The sequence below is a fragment of the Oryx dammah genome, unplaced genomic scaffold, assembly GCF_014754425.2.
Source record: "Oryx dammah isolate SB20612 unplaced genomic scaffold, SCBI_Odam_1.1 HiC_scaffold_18, whole genome shotgun sequence".
NCBI classification, from domain to species: Eukaryota; Metazoa; Chordata; class Mammalia; order Artiodactyla; family Bovidae; genus Oryx; species Oryx dammah.
The window spans coordinates 87,372,898-87,395,268 of NW_024070202.1; the positions used below are offsets into that span (position 1 = coordinate 87,372,898).

Here is a 22,371-nt window from a genome sequence, read left to right on the forward strand (position 1 = left end):
CACTCATAGGATAAAACACACTTCATCCTGATGTATATCACTAAAATTTAATATTTTATTAAGGATTCATGCAGCCACAGGCTGTTCTGTGACTCAGACAGTAAAGTATCTGCCTACAATGCAGGAGACTTGAGTTTGATCCATGGGTCGGGAAGATCCCCTGGAGAAGGGAATGGCAACCCACTCCAGTATTCTTGCCTGAAGAATTCCATGGACAGAGGAGCCTGGCAGGCTATAGTCCTTGGGATCGCAAAGAGTCAGACACGACTAAGCAACTAACACACACATGTACCCACATAAAATGAGACTGGTCTTTAGTTTTTTATTATTACATTTTCCAAATTTGGTTATTTGCAAAGATATACTAGCTTCAAACGAGCTTTCTCTTCCTAGCTTCTGAGACAACTCTTAGAAATTACCTTTCCGTGAAGGTTTGGTGAAACTATTTGAGCTTACTCTCTCTTGGTAGAACAGGCTGGATTGTCACTTCACACTCTTAATGGATAATGGTTCAGGTCTCCTGTTTCTTCTTGGGTCAATCGGTTAAGTTTCCTAATCTACGGCACAGCATTATTGAAAGTAATTTTACAATTCTTAAATTATTCTATCTGTAGTTAATTTTCATTTTGTTTTCCTAATTGTGTTTATTTGTACATTTTTTCCCCATTGATCTTGGTAGCACTTGTCTCTGTAAGTCTCTCATATAACTGATTCTTGAAGTAATTCTGTTTCTTTACTTTCTAAAAATTTCTATTTTATCTTTATGTCTTTTTACTTCTCATAAGTTGGTGAACGCCCAGGCTAAGACAGCAATAGTTATCTCGGACAATGGTCTATTCAGCAAACAGAATGAAGAGTGTAAGTTTAAAAAGGTAAACCAACAGCCTTGCTTTTGGCTTTGCCAAGATGCTAGTCAGTTCACAGGACTGTTCTGAATTTAACACTCCCATCAAGAGGCTAATTTTGGCACTATGAATTTACCAAGTCCGGGTGGTGGACGAACTGACCTATACACATCCTCTCCTCTGAAATGGCCAGACCCTTCTTCCTTCCTTCAAGGGTGACTACCCCTATTACTATGTTCTATCTGAGGTTCTTGTTCTCTTCCATTATATGCCAAACCTCTTAACCTTTCACCTCTCCAGTGCTGAATAGCCTAGGAGTTCTCTCTAGTGACTGGACACCACTCTTAAGTGAGGAAATGTTACTGGACTGCCCCCAACTGCTACTTAGGACTGGTCAGTCCTCATAACTCTTTCTGCTGGAGGTTTCTCTCTCCTGAGCGAAACTGGTGGAAGGTGATTTGAACTTCTGGACAAGCCCCATGAATCAAGTTTGGCTCCTCAATAAGTCACAGAAGATTTCTGTTCCCTGAAATTTCAAAGCAGCAAATATTGTTCTGCTGACACCTAGAAGATGTGAAAGGATTCTCTTCCACACACCTGTTGTTCAGTTGCTAAGTCGTGTCCAACTCTTTGAGAATCCATGGACTGTAGCGTGGCAGGCCTCCCTGTCCTTCACTATCTCCTGGAGTTTGTTTAAACTCATGCTTGAACAAACCTTGAGTTGTTCAAACTCATCACCTTGAGTTGGTGATGCCATCTAACTACCTCATCCTCTGTCATTCCCTTCTCCTCCTGCTCTCAATCTTATCCAGCATCAGGGTCTTTTCCACACACCTATTCCAAGGAAAATGCCAGTGTCCTTCCATGCCTGTGGACCAAGGCTAACTGCACAACCCACCTACAGTTCATGCTCCTTTCAAGATCTGGAGTCTAGTGTTGGTCCTGCATCTAAAAAAAGAGTTGCTTTCCCAAGGACAAAACTAGCTATAATCATCTGCTGTGGTCAAAATTCTTCAGCATCTAAAGCTTAAAAATGAACACAATCTGTGAGAGAAAGCAAGCAAGCTGTATGACTGTAAAAACCAACCACAACACAAAGTTCTAAAATAAAAGTCTCACATGTTCTGCTCTTAGTAAGTTACCGTTGAAGCTTAAAGTCTGCCCTGGTCCTAAAACAAACTTCAACAAAAACATATGATTGGGCTCCCCTAGATCTTACAAAGGGCCATAGTCTTTAACACACAATTCAACATGAGAAACCCTAAGAATTGTTTTTTTCCCAAAAGTTTGCAGCAAACTCATTTGAGGTCAAAAACCTGACCTGTAATAGTGTGAGTCTATTTATAATCATTTAGTGCCCGAGTTTAGTCTTTACTTGGAAGACGCACATGCCTTCACCATACCAGAACAGAAAATAATGGTTCAAATATTGACAATCTCTGTAGCATATGTATTGGACCTGACCTTCAATATATCAACAAAATTTGCCACTTAAGGAAACTTTGTAGCTAACTGGCAAAACAAAGACCCATTACACAGTACAAATAATCTTTCCCAATATTATCTACTCTATACAGTCGCACTTTGAATTCAGAATATGACTGATCCCAACCTTATTCTTATATCTGGCATTACATCGTGCATGAGTGCTCAGACGTGTCCGACTCTGTGACCCCATGGACTGCAGCCCACCAGACGCCTCTGTCCATGGAATTTTCCAGGCAAGAACACTGGAGTGCATTGCCATTTCCTACCCCAGGAGATCTTCCTGACCCCACGGGCTGCACTCACATCTTCTGCGTTGGCAGGCAGGTTCTGTACCACTGTGCCACCTGGGAAGCCCATATTTGGCATAACCTATCACTTTTTACCATTTTGCATCAATTTTCCAAACAGGCTTGTTAGAACCCAATTAAACACTTTTCTCCTTTACTCAGTTTTGTCCCTCCAAGCAAGCGAGAATGACAGATATCTAGTAGCAATGCCTGAATAGTCTGGCAACTTCAAAAATGTGTAAATTGAAGGTATGAAGGCATAAAAACAGCCCATAAATAGTTCTCACCAACAAGATTATTTGAATAAACAAAGTATTAAATGGGTAAGATCACATAAAATTTTACAAAAATAAGTCATATTAACATTTAAAAAGCAGAACCTTTTTCTCCCAATAAATATTAGTTACAAACACGAAATGGCAATCCACTCCAGTGTTCTTGCCTGGAGAATCCCATGGATGGAGGGGCCTGGTGGGCTACAGTCTATGGGGTTGCAAACAGTTGGACACAACTAAGCAACTAACACACACACACAAACACTTTACAGATAATACTGCTCAGATTTTCCACCAGAAATTTATCTTGGAAATGAAAAGGTAATAACTTTCATGCCCCAAAGTTAATAGTAATAATGAAGTGTTTTAAGACTGGGGAGAGGAAATGACTGCCTACTGTAGAAAATCTTATACAACATTTGGCAACTGCAACCTTTCCAAGCCTTCCATCTCTTAGTTGAAGAGGCCTTAAATTTAAGAATGCCCTGAAGAGGGCATAATCACTTTCCCCATGAAGTAAAATTACTGGGCAGAAAATACTAAAATACTACTTACCGCACCACAGCAGTATATCCCACATTTTTTACTTAAAAAAGAAGACAATATTTAGTGTTTGCTAAATAGAAACTTTGTATGTGCAGTTGATATGACTGTCATTAAGCAACTCAACCATTACTCTTTTTTTGGTAGGCATTCAGTGGAACAGAATTTTAATTCTGCTATGTTTTACTGATAGCATTCCTAAACAAGTTTGGCTGTACATTGATACTTAGATACTACTAACTTGAGAGCTTTTTCCTTCTCTCCCCTCCTGCACATCAAACAATTATATTCAGATGGCTAAATGCTGATTTAAAAGCAAATCCCAATTACATATCAACTACACTTCAATAATAATAATAATAAATCTCAGCAATTACTCTGATCTGTTACACCACAGAGAAGTCCTACCATTACCTTTTAATCTGACTACTCAAAGCACTCCCTATCAACACTCTCCATTACATTTCTACATAGCTAGACATTTTTTGACATGGAAAAATCATGGTGAGGGGGGAGTAAGGGAAGAAGGAAAAGAGGGGAGGAAGGTGAAAAGAAGGAAATGAAAAGGGAGGAGGAAGGAAGGGTGTGGAAGGAGAGAGAAGGATGAAGGAAGAATGAGGGAGAGGTGGAGAGAGGAGGGAGGGGGACAAGGGCCAGTTACCTGGAGGATGTAGCCAGCGAGCTCAGTCTTACAGGACGGACAGAGTAGATGGCAGGAATATTTACTTTTAACTTCTGTTGTAGTGTAGTTTCTTTAAAATGTTGTGTTAGTTTCTGCTGTACAGCAAAGCAAGTCAATCATACATATACATAGTTAGTTGGTTAGTGTTAGTTGCTCAGCTGTGCCCAACTCTTTGAGACCCCACAGACTGCAGCCCATCAGGCTCCTCTGTCTGTGGAGTTCTCCAGGGAAGAATACTGGAGTGGGTTGCCATTTCCTTCTCCAGGGGACCTTCCTGATCCAGGGATAGAACCTGGGTCACTTGCACTGCAGGCAGATTCTTTACCGGCTGAGCACCAGGGAAGCCGTACATATACATATATCCCCTCTTCTTGTTTTCCTTCCCATTTAGGACACCACAGAGTACTGAGTAGAGTTCCCTGTGTTATACAGTAGGTTCTCATTAGTTATCTATTTTATACATAGTAGTAGTGTGTACATGTCAATCCTAATCTCCCAATTAATTCCACCCCCTTCCCCCTGTGTGTCCATACATTTGTTCTCTATGTCTGTGCCTCTATTTCTACTTTGCAAACAGGTTCATCTGGGTAATTTTTTTAGATTCTCTCTCTATAAAAACATTAATATACAATATTTATTTTTCTCTGTGGCACATATATACAAGGGAATATTATTCAGCCATAAAAAGGAACTAAATTGTGCCTTTCATAGAGATGTGGATGGACCTAGAAATTGCCACACACAGTGAAGTAAGGCAGGAGCCTTTGAAAAAAAAAGTCACAGAATAAAGAAAAGCAAGATGTGTATAGTATATTCAGGTAATCACATCTCCCCCACCATCACTTACCAGTCAAGTATATATGAGGAAGTTGAATGAAACAAGGTGCTGTAATATATTTGGGTGCTTCCAGGATTCAAAGGTTGACATCCTAAACACCCACACTGTGAGAGTATTAGAAGGTAGGGTATTTGGAGGTGTTTAGGTCATGAGAGTAGAGCCCTCACAAACAGTATCAGAGCTCTTATCAAAAAGCCTCAATGCAGCTCCCTAGCCCTGCAGCCATACCGGGACACAGAGGGCAGGTGCCGTCTATGAGCCAGGAAACAGGTCCTTACCAGACAGCACACTGCATCCACCAGAACCATGATCTTGGACTTCCCAGAATCCAGAACTGAGAAATCTGTTTTTTTATAAGTCACTCAATTTGATGATTTGTTAAGGCAGCCTGAACGGACTAAGACACAAAGGTGTAAATGTTCACAAGGAACTTACTGTACATGCATAATCAGAGCATCACAACACAACACTTAGGGAGAAAACACTGCAGAGCAGAGAGGCTGATGCAGTGACCATGGATGACTTCTCAGAAACAAAGCAGGGACCAAGAACTCTGCCAGCTGGTCTGTGTGACAGGGAAGAGAGACAATGAAACGCACCCGTTTCTCAATCAGAGGAAAACAATCATCTACGGTCATGGTAGACTCGCTTCTGCTTTCTCCAAGCCTGCAATATTGGTGTTATGATCACTTGCCAACTAGTATTTCAATAATAAACCTTTCAGGAATGGTTACTTTATGCCATTACAAATGTACACAACTTTGAAGAGCCATGAAAAGGACAAATCAAAATATCAATCTCTCCATGTTACGCAGACTCTCAGCTCTCTTTGCACTCCAGCTAGTCATGAGCAAGTTGGGATTCAAGTGCAGGAGGAAGCAACCTCCACAACCCGCCACTTCATGGCGCCCCAAGGGGCCAGTCTATGTGCTGAGAGTTCTGCAAAGCAGGGGAGGAAGAGGAAGGGAAAGGAAGAAAGGGAGGCAGAAGGAAGAGAAGGGACAGGGAGTTGGGGAGAGAAGGCACCAGCCTGACGGGGGTGTGGAGCTCTGCGTGGAGGGGAGCAAGTTGCAAGCCCCTTAACACAGCCCTTCGCTCTCACTTGCTAGAACCATCATCCTTCTCTGGCTATCCAAAGAAGAAAGGCCAGGTTCACACCTAGCCTATCATGTGTGAGTGCACCAAAGTATGAAAAGGAGCCAATTTAAAAAAAAAAAAAAAAAAAAGGCTACTAGGCACAGGGAGAAAGAGGAAGGCTGGTCTCCCTTCTCCCTTCCCAGTATGCCTGGAACACAGGTTAAGTATATTTGATCTCTTTCCCTTTGAATGCCCCTACATATTCATTTATGATCGCCACTAGCTTAATACCTTCTGTCCATGCTACACTATCAGACCTGCACGTAATTTTATGAGAAACAAAGGTAAGCTAGGAAGGAAATTAAATTCCTCTACATGATAGTGTTAGGGACCAGGTAACCTCCATAACGGGCTCAGCGAGGCACCGGGCCCAGGACCTGAGTCATGTCTCTTTAACAGAGCCTCCCTAGCTGGATGCCCTTTGACCAAATTAGGAGAACTGAAAGGAAAATCTCTAGATGTACCAATTAAAAAAGAACAGGATATGAGCTCATCTTGAGAAAACCCAATCATGTAATGCCAACTACCCCTAAACCTGAGACAAAGAACTGCCTGTATATAAGCCGCCATACCCCTTTGTTCGGGGCCCTTGTCGGATTCCACTGCGTTGGATGAGACTTGGGTCCTAGCGCGCTAGAAATAAACTCCCTTCTTGTTTTTGCATTACTCTGGTGGACTTGTTTTTCTCGGTCGGGTTGGAGATAAGGACTCGAGGCATAACAACCGAAACTTTTAGAACTGAGAACTAAGTTGTCAAGCTAAAATCTTAATCTCAGCAATTTACAGAAGATTAAATATACTCCAGTGTGACAAATACATCACAAAAGTAGAAAAATCATTACTTACTGCTTCATCAAAACACGTAGAGATTAAAGGCCATTGGAGAAGCCACATAATAATAATAATAGCAGTTCACATTAAGCATTGTGCTTAGCAACCTAAATTCATTAACTGGTTTAATCAACAATCCTGAGAAGCAGGTACATTATCAGTCTGTACTAAAGATGAAGAAAATGAAGAGCAGCAATATCAAGTTCCCTGGTCACTTAGTGGTGAAGAATCTCCCTGCAATGCAGGAGATGCAGGTTCGATCCCTGGGTTGGGAAGATCCCCCAGAGAAGGAAATGGCAACCCACTCCAGTATTCTTGCCTGGAGAACCCCATGGACAGAGGAGCCTGGTAGGTGACAATCCATGCGGTCCCAAAGAGTAGGACACAACTTAGCAACTAACAACAACAAGATCCAGTTCCAGAGTCTCACAGATGAGAAGTGTTAGAGTTGGAATTCCAACACAGATAGAAACGATTTTGTTCCACTTGTTTCCCCCTTGTGTTTAAACTCATCTCCTCTATGATGAAGCCTTCACAGGTCCTTTAAGTCAGAGAAGCTAACCATTTCTGTAGCATGAACTTTTTAGCATTTTGGTAAAGTCTGTGACTACCTTCTCAGAATAACGCTTTTAACAGCATAAAAGTAATTCATAGGATTATGAAGGAAAGCAGTTTTACTGCAGTTATAAAAATATTTTTAAAAACAAATTTGTGCTGTAGCAATTTATGTGCATCTTTCAGAAATCATCAGCAAGATGTAATAAGGGATTTAAGAGTACCAGTTTCAGGGGAGTTCATGTACATAAACAGTATTTCAAGACAGCTGCAATAAAATTTGCGATACCAAAATATACCAATTTTGATTGGTGATAAAGCCAACAGATACTGCTAGAACCACTCTGGTTTACTGCCTATATTCCTAATTCTAAGATTATACTAAATTTCAGTCAGAGGCTAGTGAAAATTAAAGCTGTCATGTTTGTCCATCGGAGTTCACAGATTTTCTGAATTCTACCCAGATTAGGAACATCAGCTGTATACTGCAACTCATCACTTTCTCTCTGAAACCAGCCCTGTTCCTCTTGTAGCACTCATCTTGGTTCCTTCTCACACCACGGCTAGAATGTCAGTAATGTGCCTTAACCCTTAAGGGACTATCACCTTCCTTAGGAGCAAGGGATAACCCTTGTACCTGGAGGTACCCCCAGCACCTCATGCAGAAGGGATGGTTGAAAGTTTATGGTACACGTGCATACAAATATGACATTATACTTTCAGCTAAAAATAGTAGGCACCTACTGAACAGCTCACATTTTTAAGAAATAGCTATCCTCCTTCAGGACACCAATTCTTACCTCATTAGCTCAATCACTTTTAACTAAAACTCCCATCTCAAACCAGGATTTGGATGCAAAAGAGGGGCACCTCTTTATGAAAACAAGATTCTCCATTCTAGGAGTTCCTCCAGTGACGAAAAAAAAAAAAAAGTTTTAACTGTAAAATGGTAAATATTCAGGACTATGTCTTAGCGTGTTTCATGGGGGTACCAAATGAAAACAGGCTTTCAACAAGTATTCTGAAGGTATTATATAAGCTAAACCAAAACTGTACTAAGGAACAGACGATCAATGACTATCTGAGATAATCACAGTCTTGCGTATTTTACCTGTTTATTTTCAAGACTCTAAACTATGGCTATGTGAGAAAAAAGCTTTAAATATATACCTTTAAATATAAAAGGTGAGTCTAGCACCCACTGGGACTGTGCTAACAAGGTTACATATGGTTCCTCTCAAGATTTTACCCCTGAAACTAAAGATAAGACAAAAATCTTTAAAGACAGAAGTTCAACAGAAAAAAAAAAAAAAAAAAGCAGAAGAAATATCTTTGACTAAGTGAAGCGTTAGTCACTCAGCCGTGTTCGACTCTTTGCAACCCCATGGTCTGCAGCCCACCAGGCTCTTCTGTCCAAGGAGTTCTCCAGGCAAGAATACTGGAGAGGGTAGCCATTTTCTTCTACAGATGACCTTCCTGACCCAGGGATCGAACCTGTATCTCTGCTGCATTGCAGGCAGATTCTTTACTGTCTGAGCCACCAGATAACTAACAGTGACATTTAAATAAGCAAAAAAGTTCAAAATTTTTTCAGGGTCATAAAGTCAAGGAAACAGGAATATTTACCCTGAAAACTTTTGTAAACTGAACAATGCTCAAAGTAACAAATGAAAAATTTAATTCTAAAATTAGAAAGAACGTTTGATACCAAAATAAAAAAATTCCATATAAAATATCATTTGCCAAATACAGTTCTTTAAAGAAATTTTACTTAACCTTATGGTTACAAGAAAATTTAAAATAAACGAAACTAAGCAACTTCTTGATGACATTTAAAATTAAAGAGCATTTCCCCTTTTAATGAAAGAAATCTTATAAGAAGTAATCTGTGACCAAATAGCTTACTCATCAGGAAGCTGAAGCGTGACTGCTCAGAAGAGATCCTGGAATCACCAACCTTGCACTTTCCCTGAAAGAGGATACCACTGTGCTCTGAATTTATTCAAAGAGCCAAGAGTCTATGAAGGACCAGGCATGTCGAAACTTCCTGAATCATGGTGTCAGAAACGCTTGTACCACAGTACTGAAATATGCACCACAGATATGGTATACCCTACCTTGGCTATATGGAGACCCACACTTGAGCATCTGCCCACTGGATTTGAGGATTACAGAATGAGACAATGAAGTAAGATTGAGGATTACAGAATGAGACAATGAAATGCTTCTGCCCTTTGTGGTGACCTGGCTTGAATTTAACTTCCATATCGTCAGCCAAACTTGAAATCTGTACTAGGTCAACTAACACATGATCCACTATAAAGATACAATACCCTTATATAAAAACACAGATGCAGAAGAAAAGATTTAGTTAACAAAGGACTAAAACATGTCCTGAGCCACAAAAATTCACTCCATGGGCTTGGGGGATAAAAATCTCAATTTCTCCTGAAAATACATGAAGAAAGGAGAAAAAAAATGCTCCAACAAGATTTCCTTAGCTATCTCAAACAACAAATTTCTACAATCTATAGATCAGGTCTTCACAAAATGGACAGTGTCAGGAACGCAGGCAAGTCTACAAAACACAGGCAGCAAAAAAACAAGCTATCCTAAATAGAAACAGGAATCTCAGACATTTTCAAATACTTAATTTGAAATGCCATCCTTAGAATTTAAGAAAATGTGATGTGAAACAAGACGGCTAATATCAAAAATAACAAACACAATGTGATCTGCAGAGCTGCATGAAATTTAAACCCTCACTTCTCATTACTGGATTTCATGTGTGAATGCAATGACCTTTCTTCATACCTTCCTGACACAGGATGCCAATCCTGGTTTACTTAGTGATCATCAATTCACTCTGAAAAAATAGCCTTTTTCATGGTATTTTTTTTTTCCAGAGTTCAAAAGAAATTTCAACAGGTCAAATAGCCCTTGGAATATGAACAGTAAATCTTTCCATGCCAAAGTAAAGTGCTAACAAGAAGCTGACACCAAAATATTTAAATGCAAACCCTACCAGCCCTTCTTCCTCTATCTTGGCATACACAAAAAACTAAGACCCTTGGGTGGTACTTTTTAATTTAAAAAAGGTAGTTACAAAAAACAAAGCAAAAGAGACTCAAAAGACTCTCAGTTTTCACAAATCAACTGTTAAGCAACTGTATTTATTTTTTAAATAGATATTAAAGGACAGGGCATAATGTCAGGGAAAGAAAGCAGGTAGAAGAAAAGGAATGATATGAAATTGACTGCTGGTAATGCGAAGCTGGCAGGGCTTCCCCGGTGGCTCAGTGCTGAAGAGTCTGCCTACAGTGCAGGAAGCCTGGTTCAGTCCCTGGGTTGAGAAGATCCCCTCAAGGAGGGCATGGCAACCCCCTCCAGTATTCTTGCCTAGAGAGTCTCATGGACAGAATCTCATGGGCTGCAAGCTGCAGGCCATAGGGTCACATAGAGTCGGACACGACTGAAGTGACTAAGCAGCAGCAGGAAATCCGAAGCTGAGGCAGCCATTCCCAATTTCTTTGGAAGAAACTAGCAGTGAGAGTCAAGCTCCCTGATGCTCTAGACTAGGAAGTAGTATATACAGATTTTTTTCCGACATAAATGTGTATAAAAATTCAAACACCATGGCCTGGAGCTTAATCCTGGAGCTATAGTATCAAGCCCTGCTCTTTTTTGTTGTTGTCCTTTACATTTTGGAGATGTGAAAGCTTCAGGGCAAGAAACAGAAGAAATAAAGAAACAAATTAACACTTGGAGGCTTGCAGAGAGAAAAGGAGCTTTAGAAATTATCTTCCCTCTTCAAAGGTGGGGAACCAGATCAATAGTAAAGACCTAGTTTCACCAACATACTCTACTCTGCAAACAGATGTGGAAACAATGAAAACAGTGACAGACTTTATTTTCTTGGGCTCCAAAATCACTGTAGATGGTGAGTGCAGCCATGAAATTAAAAGATGCTTCTTCTTTGGAAGAAAAGCTATGACCAACCTAGACAGCATACTAAAAAGCAGAGACATTACTTTACTGAAAAAAGGTCCATCTAGACAAAGCTATGGTTTTCCCAGGAGTCATGTATGGATGTGAGAGCTGGACCATAAAGAAAGCTGAGCACTGAAGAATAGATGTTTTTAAACTGTGGTGTTGGACAAGACACTTGAGAGTCCCTTGGACAGCAAGGAGATCCAAGTCCATCCTAAAGGAGATCAGTCCTGGGTGTTCATTGGAAGGACTGATGCTGAAGATGAAGCTCCAATAACTCTGGCTACCTGATGTGAAGAACTGACTCATTAGAAAAGATTCTGATGCTGGGAAAGACTGAAGGCAAGGAAAAGGGGACGACAGAGGATGAGATAGTTGAATGGCACCATCGACTCGATGGACATGAGTTTGAGCAAGCTCTGGGAGTTGGTGATGGACAGGGAAGCCTGGTGTGGTGAAGTCCATGGGGTCGCAAAGAGTCGGACATGACTGAGTGACTGAACTGACTGACTGATCCTACTCTGAGAGTTACTAATCCAAGAAGGGTTGTAGATGGAATGAGGAGAGGATGAAAAGCATGATGCAAACCAGTCATGAATACTTTATGAAGAAAATAGAGTTGAAAGGAAATGTGGTACAGTCTCTACTTGGAATATGAATATGTCTTTCATTCTACCAGAACAGGAAACAAATAAGGATCAGAGGTAACGTATCTTAACAAAACTGCAAAATGGGGGGTGGGAGGTAGGCTCTGAAAATAACTGCAGTATAAAAAGGGATTAACAGTCATCTTAATGTATGAAGAACACTTGTAACTCAGTACTTAAAAGATGAACATCCAAATGGACAAAAAGGACATGAACAGATAATTCAGAAAGATATAAATACAAATGACTGGTATGGAAATGCTGAACTTTGCTAACAGTAAAATAAAAATCAGTTGGCATTTATTTTATGATAATACTGAGTATAAAAGGGGAAAAAAAAACAGCACTCTCATATGCGGTTACGGTAGCAAAAACTGTTACTTTTGAGAACGATTTGGTAATCTGTATAAGAGTTTAAGCAATATTTATCTTCCATCATCCAGGAATACCACTTGCAGAAATTTATCAAAAATGAATTTATGTAAGAATACAAATGACCATCTCAGCATTTATTTTAACACTTTAAGAAAACTTAAGTGTCTAAAAATAAAACTGAGACACAGGCAGACAATGGTCTATTACACAGCTACTTAAAATCATACTCATGGAGAATATTTAAAGAATGCTCATGACATACATAAAAAAAAAGAAGTAATTCCTGTTTCATATATACAAAAGAGAAACAACAAACTGTTTGAGTTGTCTATAGGCTTTGGGATAATAGGGCATTTTTAATGTCTTCTTTAATATTTTAGGGCTTCTCCGGTTGTTCAGACAGTAAAGAATCTGCCTGCAATGCAGGAGAAGTGAAGTGAAGTCACTCAGTCGTGTCCGACTCTTTGCGACCCCATGGACTATAGCCCACCAGGCTCCTCTATCCATGGGATTCTCCAGGCAAGAATATTGGAGTAGGTTGCCATTTCCTTCTCTAGGGGATCTTCCTGATTCAGGGATCGAACCCAGGTCTCCCATATTGCAGGCAGACACTTTAACCTCTGAGCCACCAGGGAAGCCCAATTCTCTGGTTGGGAAGATCCCCTGGAAAAAGGAGTGGCTACCCATTCCAGTATATTTCCCTGGAGAATTCAATGGATAGAGGAGCCCGGTGGGCTACATTCCATACAGTTGCAGAGAGTTGGACAAAACTGAGCAACTAACACTTCCCTTCTTAATAGTGATTATTTTTAGAGCAGTTTTAGCATTGCAGAAACTTTTCCTCTTTAATGTTTTAAAAATTCTCTTAACAATCATATTATATAATACTTCTATTAAAGAGTTCTTAAAGTGTTATTGATGTAGAAAACATCTGAATCCCAGAATAAAGTGTTTCAGAATGAAAATATACAATAAAAGTGCCAAGTTCAGTTCAGTCACTCAGTCTTGTCCAACTCTTTGCGACTCCATGAATCTCAGCACACCAGGCCTCCCTGTACATCACCAACTCCCGGAGTTTACCCAAACTCTTGTCCATCGAGTCGGTGATGCCACCCAGCCATCTCATCCTGGGTCATCCCCTTCTCCTCATGCCCCCAACCCCTTCCAGCATCAGGGTCTTTTCCAATCAGTCAACTCTTCGCAAGAGATGACCAAAGTACTGGAGTTTCAGCTTCAGCATCAGTCCTTCCAATAAACACCCAGGAATGATCTCCTTTAGGATGGACTTGTTGGATCTTCTTGCAGTCCAAGGGACTCTCAAGAGTCTTCCCCAACACCACAGCTCACAAGCATCAATTCTTCAGTAGTCAGCTTTCTTCACAGTCCAACTCTCTCATCCATACATGACCACTGGAAAAACCATAGCCTTGACTAGACCGATCTTTGTTGGCAAAGTAATGTTTCTGCTTTTGAATATGCTATCTAGGTTGGTCATAACTTTCCCTCCAAGGAGTAAGTGTCTTAATTTCATGGCTGTAATCACCACCTGCAATGATTTTGGAGCCCCAAAAAGTAAAGTCTAACACTGTTTCCACTGTTTCCCCATCTATTTCCCATGAACTGATGGGAACAGATGCCATGATCCTAGTTTTCTGAATGTTGAGCTTTAAGCCAACTCTTTCATTTTCCTCTTTCACTTTCATCAAGAGGCTCTTTAGTTCTTCACTTTCTGCCATAAGCGTAGTGTCATCTGCATATCTGAGGTTACTGATATTTCTCCCGGCAATCTTGATTCCAGCTTGTGTTTCTTCCAGCCCAGCGTTTCTCATGATGTACTCTGCATAGAAGTTAAATAAGCAGGGTGACAATATACAGCCTTGACGTACTCCTTTTCCTATTTGGAACCAGTCTCTTGTTCCATGTCCAGTCTAACTGTTGCTTCCTGAACTGCATGTAGGTTTCTCAAGAGGCAGGTCAGGTGGTCTGGTATTCCCATCTCTTTCAGAATTTTCCACAGTTGATTGTGATCCACACAGTCAAAGGCTTTGGCATAGTCAATAAAGCAGAAATAGATGTTTTTCTGGAACTGTACAAAAAAGATCTTCATGACTCAGATAATCATGATAGTGTGATCACTAACCGAGAGCCAGACATCCGGGAATGTGAAGTCAAGTGGGCCTTAGGAAGCATCACTAGGAACAAAGGTAGTGGAGGTGATGGAATTCCAGTTGAGCTGTTTCAAATTCTAAAAGATGATGCTGTGAAAGTGCTGTACTCAGTATGCCAGCAAATTTGGAAAACTCAGCAGTGGTCACAGGACTGGAAAAGGTCAGTTTTCATTCCAATCCCAAAGATAGGCAATGCCAAAGAATGCTCAAACTACCACACAACTGCACTTATCTCACACATTAGTATAGTAATGCTCAAAATTCTCCAAGCTAGGCTTCAGCAATACGTGAACCATGAACTTCCAGATGTTCAAGCTGGTTTTAGAAAAGGCGGAGGAACCAGAGATCAAATTGCCAACATCTGCTGGATTACTGAAAAGGCAAGAGTTCTAGAAAAACATCTATTTCTCCTTTATTGACTATGCCAAAGCCTTTGACTGTGTGGATCACAATAAACTGTGTGAAAAGTGCCAAAAATAGAGCTTAATATTTCAGCATAAAATAAGTAATTTTTCCTTTAATATGAGATTTGTAATTTCACACTTAAGAGTGTTTTTTTTTCCCCTTACAGAAGGAATTCCCATTTGTATCATTATAGAAGCAGAAAATCTGAAAAGCAAGTGGTTGTCGTCGTAATGATGGGGGCAAGACTTACTTTATACTACTTTGGTAATTTTTTAAAATTAAACACTTCTAACTCTCATCTATTCTCAGGAACCAGAAGAGAACATAAATTAATGGAAGTTATCAGAAAAATGCACATCCTGTCCAAAAAGTTGTTGAAGGGCTTCCCTGCTAGCTCAGTTGGTAAGTATTCACCTGCAATGCAGGAGACCCCTGTTAGATTCCTGGGTAGGGAAGATCTGCTGGAGAAAGGATGGGCTACCCACTCCAGTATTCTTGGGCTTCCCTTGTGGCTCAGCTGGTAAAGAATCCACCTACAATGTGGGAGACCTGGGTTTAATCCCTGGGTTGGGAAGATCCCTGCAGAAGGGAAAGGCTATCCACTCCAGTATTCTGGCCTGGAAAATCCCATGGACTATATAGTCCATGGGGTTGCTAAGAGTCAGACATGACTGAGTGACTTTCACTCACTGACTTCTGAAAAGTTGTGAACAAAGCTAACCCACCAAAAAGGTGGGGGAGAAGACTACAACATTCATTTTTGGCACAGTAATAGAACGTGAACGTTTCTTACACTGAAAGCAGCTAGTACGCAATTATATACTGTCTTTCGGAAATCCAAAAAGGAAAGGCCATTTTCTTTTCCATCTATCTGTTATAAATCATACTGTCACTGGTTACATTGGGATGAAATCCACCTGAATTTTGTAAACAGAAGCCAATATCTGATGGGAAAAACAACTTGGAAAGTAACATACTACAATAAACTTATGTTTATCCATCCACAGAATCAGCTGAAGTCTCCTAAATGGAAAAACAGAACAGGGGGAAAAGATATGGCTAGGAAAAAAAAAAAAAAACACCTGTAGGACTACTGTCCACTTTATGTCTTCCTCCATACAGTGAGTTACTTTGGGGGTTAGGGGAGCTTGAAGAAAAAACAGAAAACTTCTATAAAGAAAAGAAGATGAAGGTACTACAGAATCTAATAGTAATTAGCAGTTATAAAATTATCAAGCTTGTTACTGCTAACTTTTATTAAGCAACTGAGTATGTACCTGCCATTTCTTTCTTCTTTACCTTTTGTGGTTCCTCTCTATCATCAAGTATGCCCAGTGAGGTGGTTTAGACACTTGGGTCGACATTTTTCCCCTAATAATGCTACTAACTTTGAAGAAAAAGGCTGAATTAATTTCAAAATCAAATTTCTTTATTATTATTATATTATAGGGCGATATTCAAACCGGAACATTGCATGCAAAGATGGGCACAATAAAGGACAGAAATGGGATGGACCTAGCAGAATTAGAAGACATTAAGAAGAGGTGGCAAGAAAAGCACAGAAGAAATATACAAAAAGATCTTCATGACCCAGATAATAACAGCAGTGTGATCACTCACCTAGAGCCAGACATCCTGGAATGTGAAGTCAAGTGGGCCTTAGGAAGCATCACTAGGAACAAAGCTAGTGGAGGTGATGGAATTCCAGTTGAGCTATTTCAAATTCTAAAAGATGATGCTGTGAAAGTGCTGCATTCAATAAGCCAGCAAATTTGGAAAACTCAGCAGTGGCCACAGGACTGGAAAAGGTCAGTTTTCATTCCAATTCCAAAGAAAGGCAATGCCAAAGAATGCTCAAACTACCACACAATTGCACTCATCTCACCCGCTAGCAAAGTGATGCTCAAAATTCTCCAAGCCAGGCTTCAACAGTATGTGAACCATGAACTTCCAGATGTTCAAGTTGGTTTTAGAAAAGGCAGAGGAACCAGAGATCAAATTGCCAAAATCTTCTGGAGCATCAAAAAAGCAAGAGGGTTCGAGAAAAACATCTATGTCTGCTTTACTGACTATGCCAAAGCCTTTGACTGTGTGGATCACAACAAACTATGGAAAATTTTTAAAGAGATGGGAATACCAGACCACCTGACCTGCCTCCTGAGAAATCTGTATGCAGGTCAGGAAGCAACAGTTAGAACTGGACATGGAACAGTAGACTGGTTCCAAATAGGAAAAGAAGTGCATCAAGGCTGTATATTGTCACCCTGCTTATTTAACTTCTATGCAGAGTACATCATGAAAAACGCTGGGCTGGATGAAACACAAACTGAAATCAACACTGCTGGGAGAAATATCAATAACCTCAGATGTGCAGATGATAGCACCCTTAAGGTAAAAAGTGAAGAGGAACTAAAGAGCCTCTTGTTGACAGTGAAAAAGGAGAGTGAAAAAGTTGGCTTAAAGCTCAACATTCAGAAAACTAAGATCATGTCATCTGGTCCCATCATTTCATCGCAAGTGGATGGGGAAACAGTGGGAACAGTGACAGACTATTTTGGGGGGCTCCAAAATCACTGCAGATGTTGATTGCATCCATGAATTTAAAAGACACTTACTCCTTGGAAGAAAAATTATGACCAACCTAGACAGCATATTCAAAAGCAGAGACATTGACAACAAAGGTCCGTCTAGTCACAGCTATGTTTCTTCCAATAGTAATGTATGGATGTGAGAGTTGGCCTATAAAGAAAGCTGAGCACTGAAGAACTGATGCTTTTAAACTGTGATGTTGGAGAAGACTCTTGAGAGTCCCTTGGACTGCAAGGAGATCCAATCAGTCCATCCTAAAGGAGATCAGTCCTGGGTGTTCATTGGAAGGACTGATGCTGAAGCTGAAACTCCAATACTTTGGCCACCTGATGCGAAGAGCTGACTCACTGGAAAAGACCCTGATGCTGGGAAAGATTGAAGGCAGGAGGAGAAGGGGACGAAGACGATGAGATGGTTGGATGGCATCATCAACTCGATGAACATGAGTTTGGGTGGACTCCGGGAGCTGGTGATGGACAGAGATGCCTGGTGTGCTGCAGTTCATGGGGTCGCAAAGAGTCGGACATGACTGAGCGACTCAACTGAGCTAAACATAAACCTCCCTAGAGTTGCATTAAGCAACTTCTGATGCACACACACCATGAGTTAATTACTAACCACAAAAATCTGTACATCCAGTTACTCTGTTATTCTTGCAAAGACATTTCCCTCCCTCAGAAAAGTTCAGACACATTGCACCTCTAGATTTTTCATCTGTCTAGCTTAATACGCCTTCGCATGTTGTTCTTCAGTTGCTAGGTGTAGATATGTGCACAGTGGAAGAAGTCCATGCCCAAAATGACTCTGAAGTCCTTAGGGAAAAAAAGGAAACTCTCTTAGTAACTACTGGCCATTCACTGAAGCAATCAATGACCCTGTGTGAAAACTGATGCCCATAGGAAATCCACAGATAATTCCCGATGAGTCACAAACTAAAATCAGAAGAAAGAGAAAGTTGGGATTGTAGTATTATTTCTCCGTCAAGAAAAGAGTTCCATTCATCCTCATAAAATTAGTTACTGGCTTTAATTATTACAAAAAGTTTAGTGAACAGAATGGCTCATGTACTATTAGCAAGTAATATTTAAGGGCTTATTAACTGCTATTTAAAATAGGAATTTACTATTGAGATTCTGATTAAAAAGGATAAATTAGACATGCGGACCCACAGATAACTAAGCTCAGCTCTATCAATCAGTGCCAGAAGATTTTTCTAAACAGCTTAGTTCTCCACAAAAGATCTGAATAATTTCCAATTCTGTTTATCTCTCAAAACCAGGCTGTGGAATTAGTTTTTAAATTGCAAAAGAGAATCAACAATGCTTTCAAGGAAGGCTGCAAACTCACAGCCTTCCTATTATATGTGTGAGCTTCTTAAAACGGGAAGCCATTAAAAACATCTTTTAAAAGGCATCAGAATGCCAGAAACAAAGCTCTTCAAACTCACCTCATAGTAACTCCGAACCGCGTTGCAAAATGCTTCGTCGGCTACAATCTGGGTTTCCCCATTGAGAAAGGCCTGGAACCTTTCTTTCAGTAACTGCAACTGTTGCTTGTTAAGCTGTAAGAAAAAAAGAAGGGGGGTGGAATCAGATCAAAAAAACTAGCTAACTGATGACACATAATGGTTTTTAAGAGTTATATTTGTTACGTGTGTCTAAGACTTGATGCCCAGAATTCACCTATGGGTAAGTTTTTAAAAGCTTGTGAGTTACGGCCCCACGAACTTTGGAATACCCGATCCTGAAAACGGAATCCAAATTTCTGCCCCAAACAGCATTCTTGTGATTACTACACTCCAATCTCTTTGCAGAGAAAGGGGAAAAAATCTAAAATTCAAATAAGAAGTTAACTGCCAGCTGTCCTGAACAGAGGACAGACGGGATAAGAATTATTGGAGGTGAGTAGACAACCAACAACTCTGAACAAAACATGACAGGAAAGAGAGAGAGACTCAGAGAAAGAATTCTCTGGAAAGGACATCTGTTGGATGCCAAAAGCTTGGATTATCATGAAAAAACACACCTCAGTGCCTGAGCTGAGATAAAGGGATGAAGAGGAGGGGAACAGAGAGGCAATGGGGGCAGTGAGTGCATCTCCAGGCAGGCTAGGGGAAGGCAGTGATTCAGGGAGAGGAGTATAAGTTTACAACCACGTTTGCTCACCTGGGGCTATCTACCATGGTGGTTACGGAGGGTAGGTTAGACACGGACCATGACTTACTAACCACATCTTCTAGTCATCAACTACAAGCAGAAGCAGCTATTTCATTTCTACAGTTCACTGCAAAACGAGAGCGAGGAGCCCCTTATTGAAAAAACTAATTTCAAGACAGCGGCAAAAACATTCAACCTAGCATGGGACCCTTCTAAGCAGAAGCCCGTGTGGCCGCTCTAAACACAGCTCACACACACACACGAAAACATATAATATATAATTTATATTTTTAAAGCTTAACTGGAGACAGAATATAGTCTTGCAGAGAAGACAACAAATCCTGACATATATAGGGACCAGGAAGAGAGTGATCTCTCCATTTCAGTCATCCTCATCAGACTGTTAAAAGAATTCAGCCCAGTTCTGGATTCTATGGAGAGTTGTGAAGCATTTGGAAACATGCCGAAGACAAAATGATTAAAGGATTAGAAAAGACTAAACAAACTGGGATGACTTGGCTTCGAAAAGAAGGCTGATATGAAGTAAGTTTAAAGCTGTTCAAAAGGCTTGTTAAAATGCCATTCAAATCGGAGAGACATGCTCTTTCAAAACATGGGTTTTATTTAGGAGTCTAACAGCCTGTGAAAAAAACCGCTGCTGGTAGTAACAAAGAAGGGTCCTACTGTGCTCCAGTGTAAAAAAACCTCTTGCCCTGAGCAGTGGAGAGAGAAGAGCATTCCATTTTTCAGTTTATCTTCATTTTAGGGAAAGCTAAACCAAGCTGGAAAGCAGGAATATCAACATCATATTACATTCTCCATTTCTATATAATGTACAGAGAATGAAAGGAGGTACCGTGTGTGTGTGTGTGTGTGTGTGTGTGTATGTGTGTGTGTACTAGCAAGGCAAATTAAGCCCATGCCTTTCCCTCTCTAAACAACAGTTCACCAAAGGGACCAGATGGAAGGAGGATAGCAATTGCTGAGAGCGAGACCACTGATAAGCACTCTAGTTGCCAAGCACTGGTTTGCAAACCAAGTGTCCAGGTATTCAGAATATAGTGGAAAGGGACTCGGGAGGGATGGCAATGACCTGGAGAGGATGTCAATGATCATTTGTCCCATCTCCCTCATTTGAGAAATAAATATTATTCAAAACCTAGAAATTGGGGCATCTTTATTCAGTTTTCTTCTATCAGAGGCATTTGTTCTTTAGGAACTACTTTAAATCTCTGCAATTTCTAGTTTGCCAGTATTTAGGTTTAGCCATTGTTGCGATGAGTTATGTTTTGATGATTACGACATGGAACATTCCTGAATACGAATGGAGAGGAGGAGATTTGCACAAACCATCTTCTTAGAAACTCTTAACAATGCTCATGTCCTTCACAAAACATGCCAGAGCATTAGGCTTCAACTTTTTTATAGATAAAAATTACTGCAGTTACCTTTAAGGCATAAAATGATAGCTATATTATAACGATATATGACCAATCAGAGATACTTTATTAGCACAGAGAAAAGGTCTACAATTCCATATAAAAGAAATATGGAGGAAAAAAGGCAATTTAAAATCTAGCAGTGGGAAGGCAGAAAGCAGAGTTTCCAAAAAGCTATTTGCATTATCAAAATAAACTGTATTATAAATCAATAGATAGAGACCAATGTAATAGACCCAAGAAATAGATTCAAATACAACTAGAAATATATTATAAAATACCTTTATGGCACCTCAAATCAGTAGTAAAAGATGGTTTCTTCAATCAATGGTGTTAGAATAACTAGGTAGCCATGCAGAAAAAAATTAAATGGAACTATAACACAAGGTTACAGCCCAAATGAATTACCTGTAATTTCTTATACCATAAATGTATAAAGAAATGGGAGAATTCCTTTAAACACTGATACGAGAAAGGTTTTTCTTTTTTAAAACCATGAATCAAAATCTACAGGTCCTAAATCTAATTCCGTAAACATTAAAAATATATTTAGTATTGTGATAATCATTTTTCCACATAGATATGTGTCAAATAATTACATTATATACTTAAACTTACAAATATTATAGGTCAATTGTATCTTTTTTAAATAAATAAATTTAGCATTAACAAAATCACTGAGGGAAAAAAAGGCCAGGAAAAAAAATACTTGCAACTCATCCTAAAGAACTAATTTTCAAACATACATATCTTGGAAATTGAGAAGAGTCTAAGCCAATAGAAAGATAGACTAAATGGATATACTGAGAGAAATGAATCAAGTTATGAAAGCATGCCTAACAATTTACATTTTTCTTTTTCCAACTGAAGTCTACATGAGAGCAGAAGGATTCAGGAAGATGATGGAATAGGAAGCACCAGAAATCTGTCTCCCACCTAAACAACAACTGCATTGGCAGTATGTGTCTGATGTAAATATTTTGGAACTCTGGAACCCCTTTAAGGCTTTCAACATGACAAGGAAGGCTTGAGTTAAAACTGTAGTTAATTTTAACCAATTTCAGCTCTGCACAGTAGCACTTCCAACCCCCTCAAGACCCATAGTATCTTAAAATTTAAAA

General features: G+C 39.9%; 1 protein-coding gene across 19 annotated transcripts in view; it reads right to left on the reverse strand.

Annotated features, from left to right (window-relative positions):
• The window catches only part of CADPS2 (calcium dependent secretion activator 2), a 575,633-nt gene that overhangs the window by 412,290 nt on the left and 140,972 nt on the right, over positions 1–22,371 (reverse strand). For all 19 annotated transcript variants that reach the window (XM_040259536.1, XM_040259533.1, XM_040259535.1 and 16 more), the window contains exon 2: positions 19,103–19,216. In XM_040259536.1, coding sequence (XP_040115470.1) covers positions 19,103–19,216 — 114 coding nt within the window. The remainder of the gene's footprint in view (positions 1–19,102; positions 19,217–22,371) is intronic.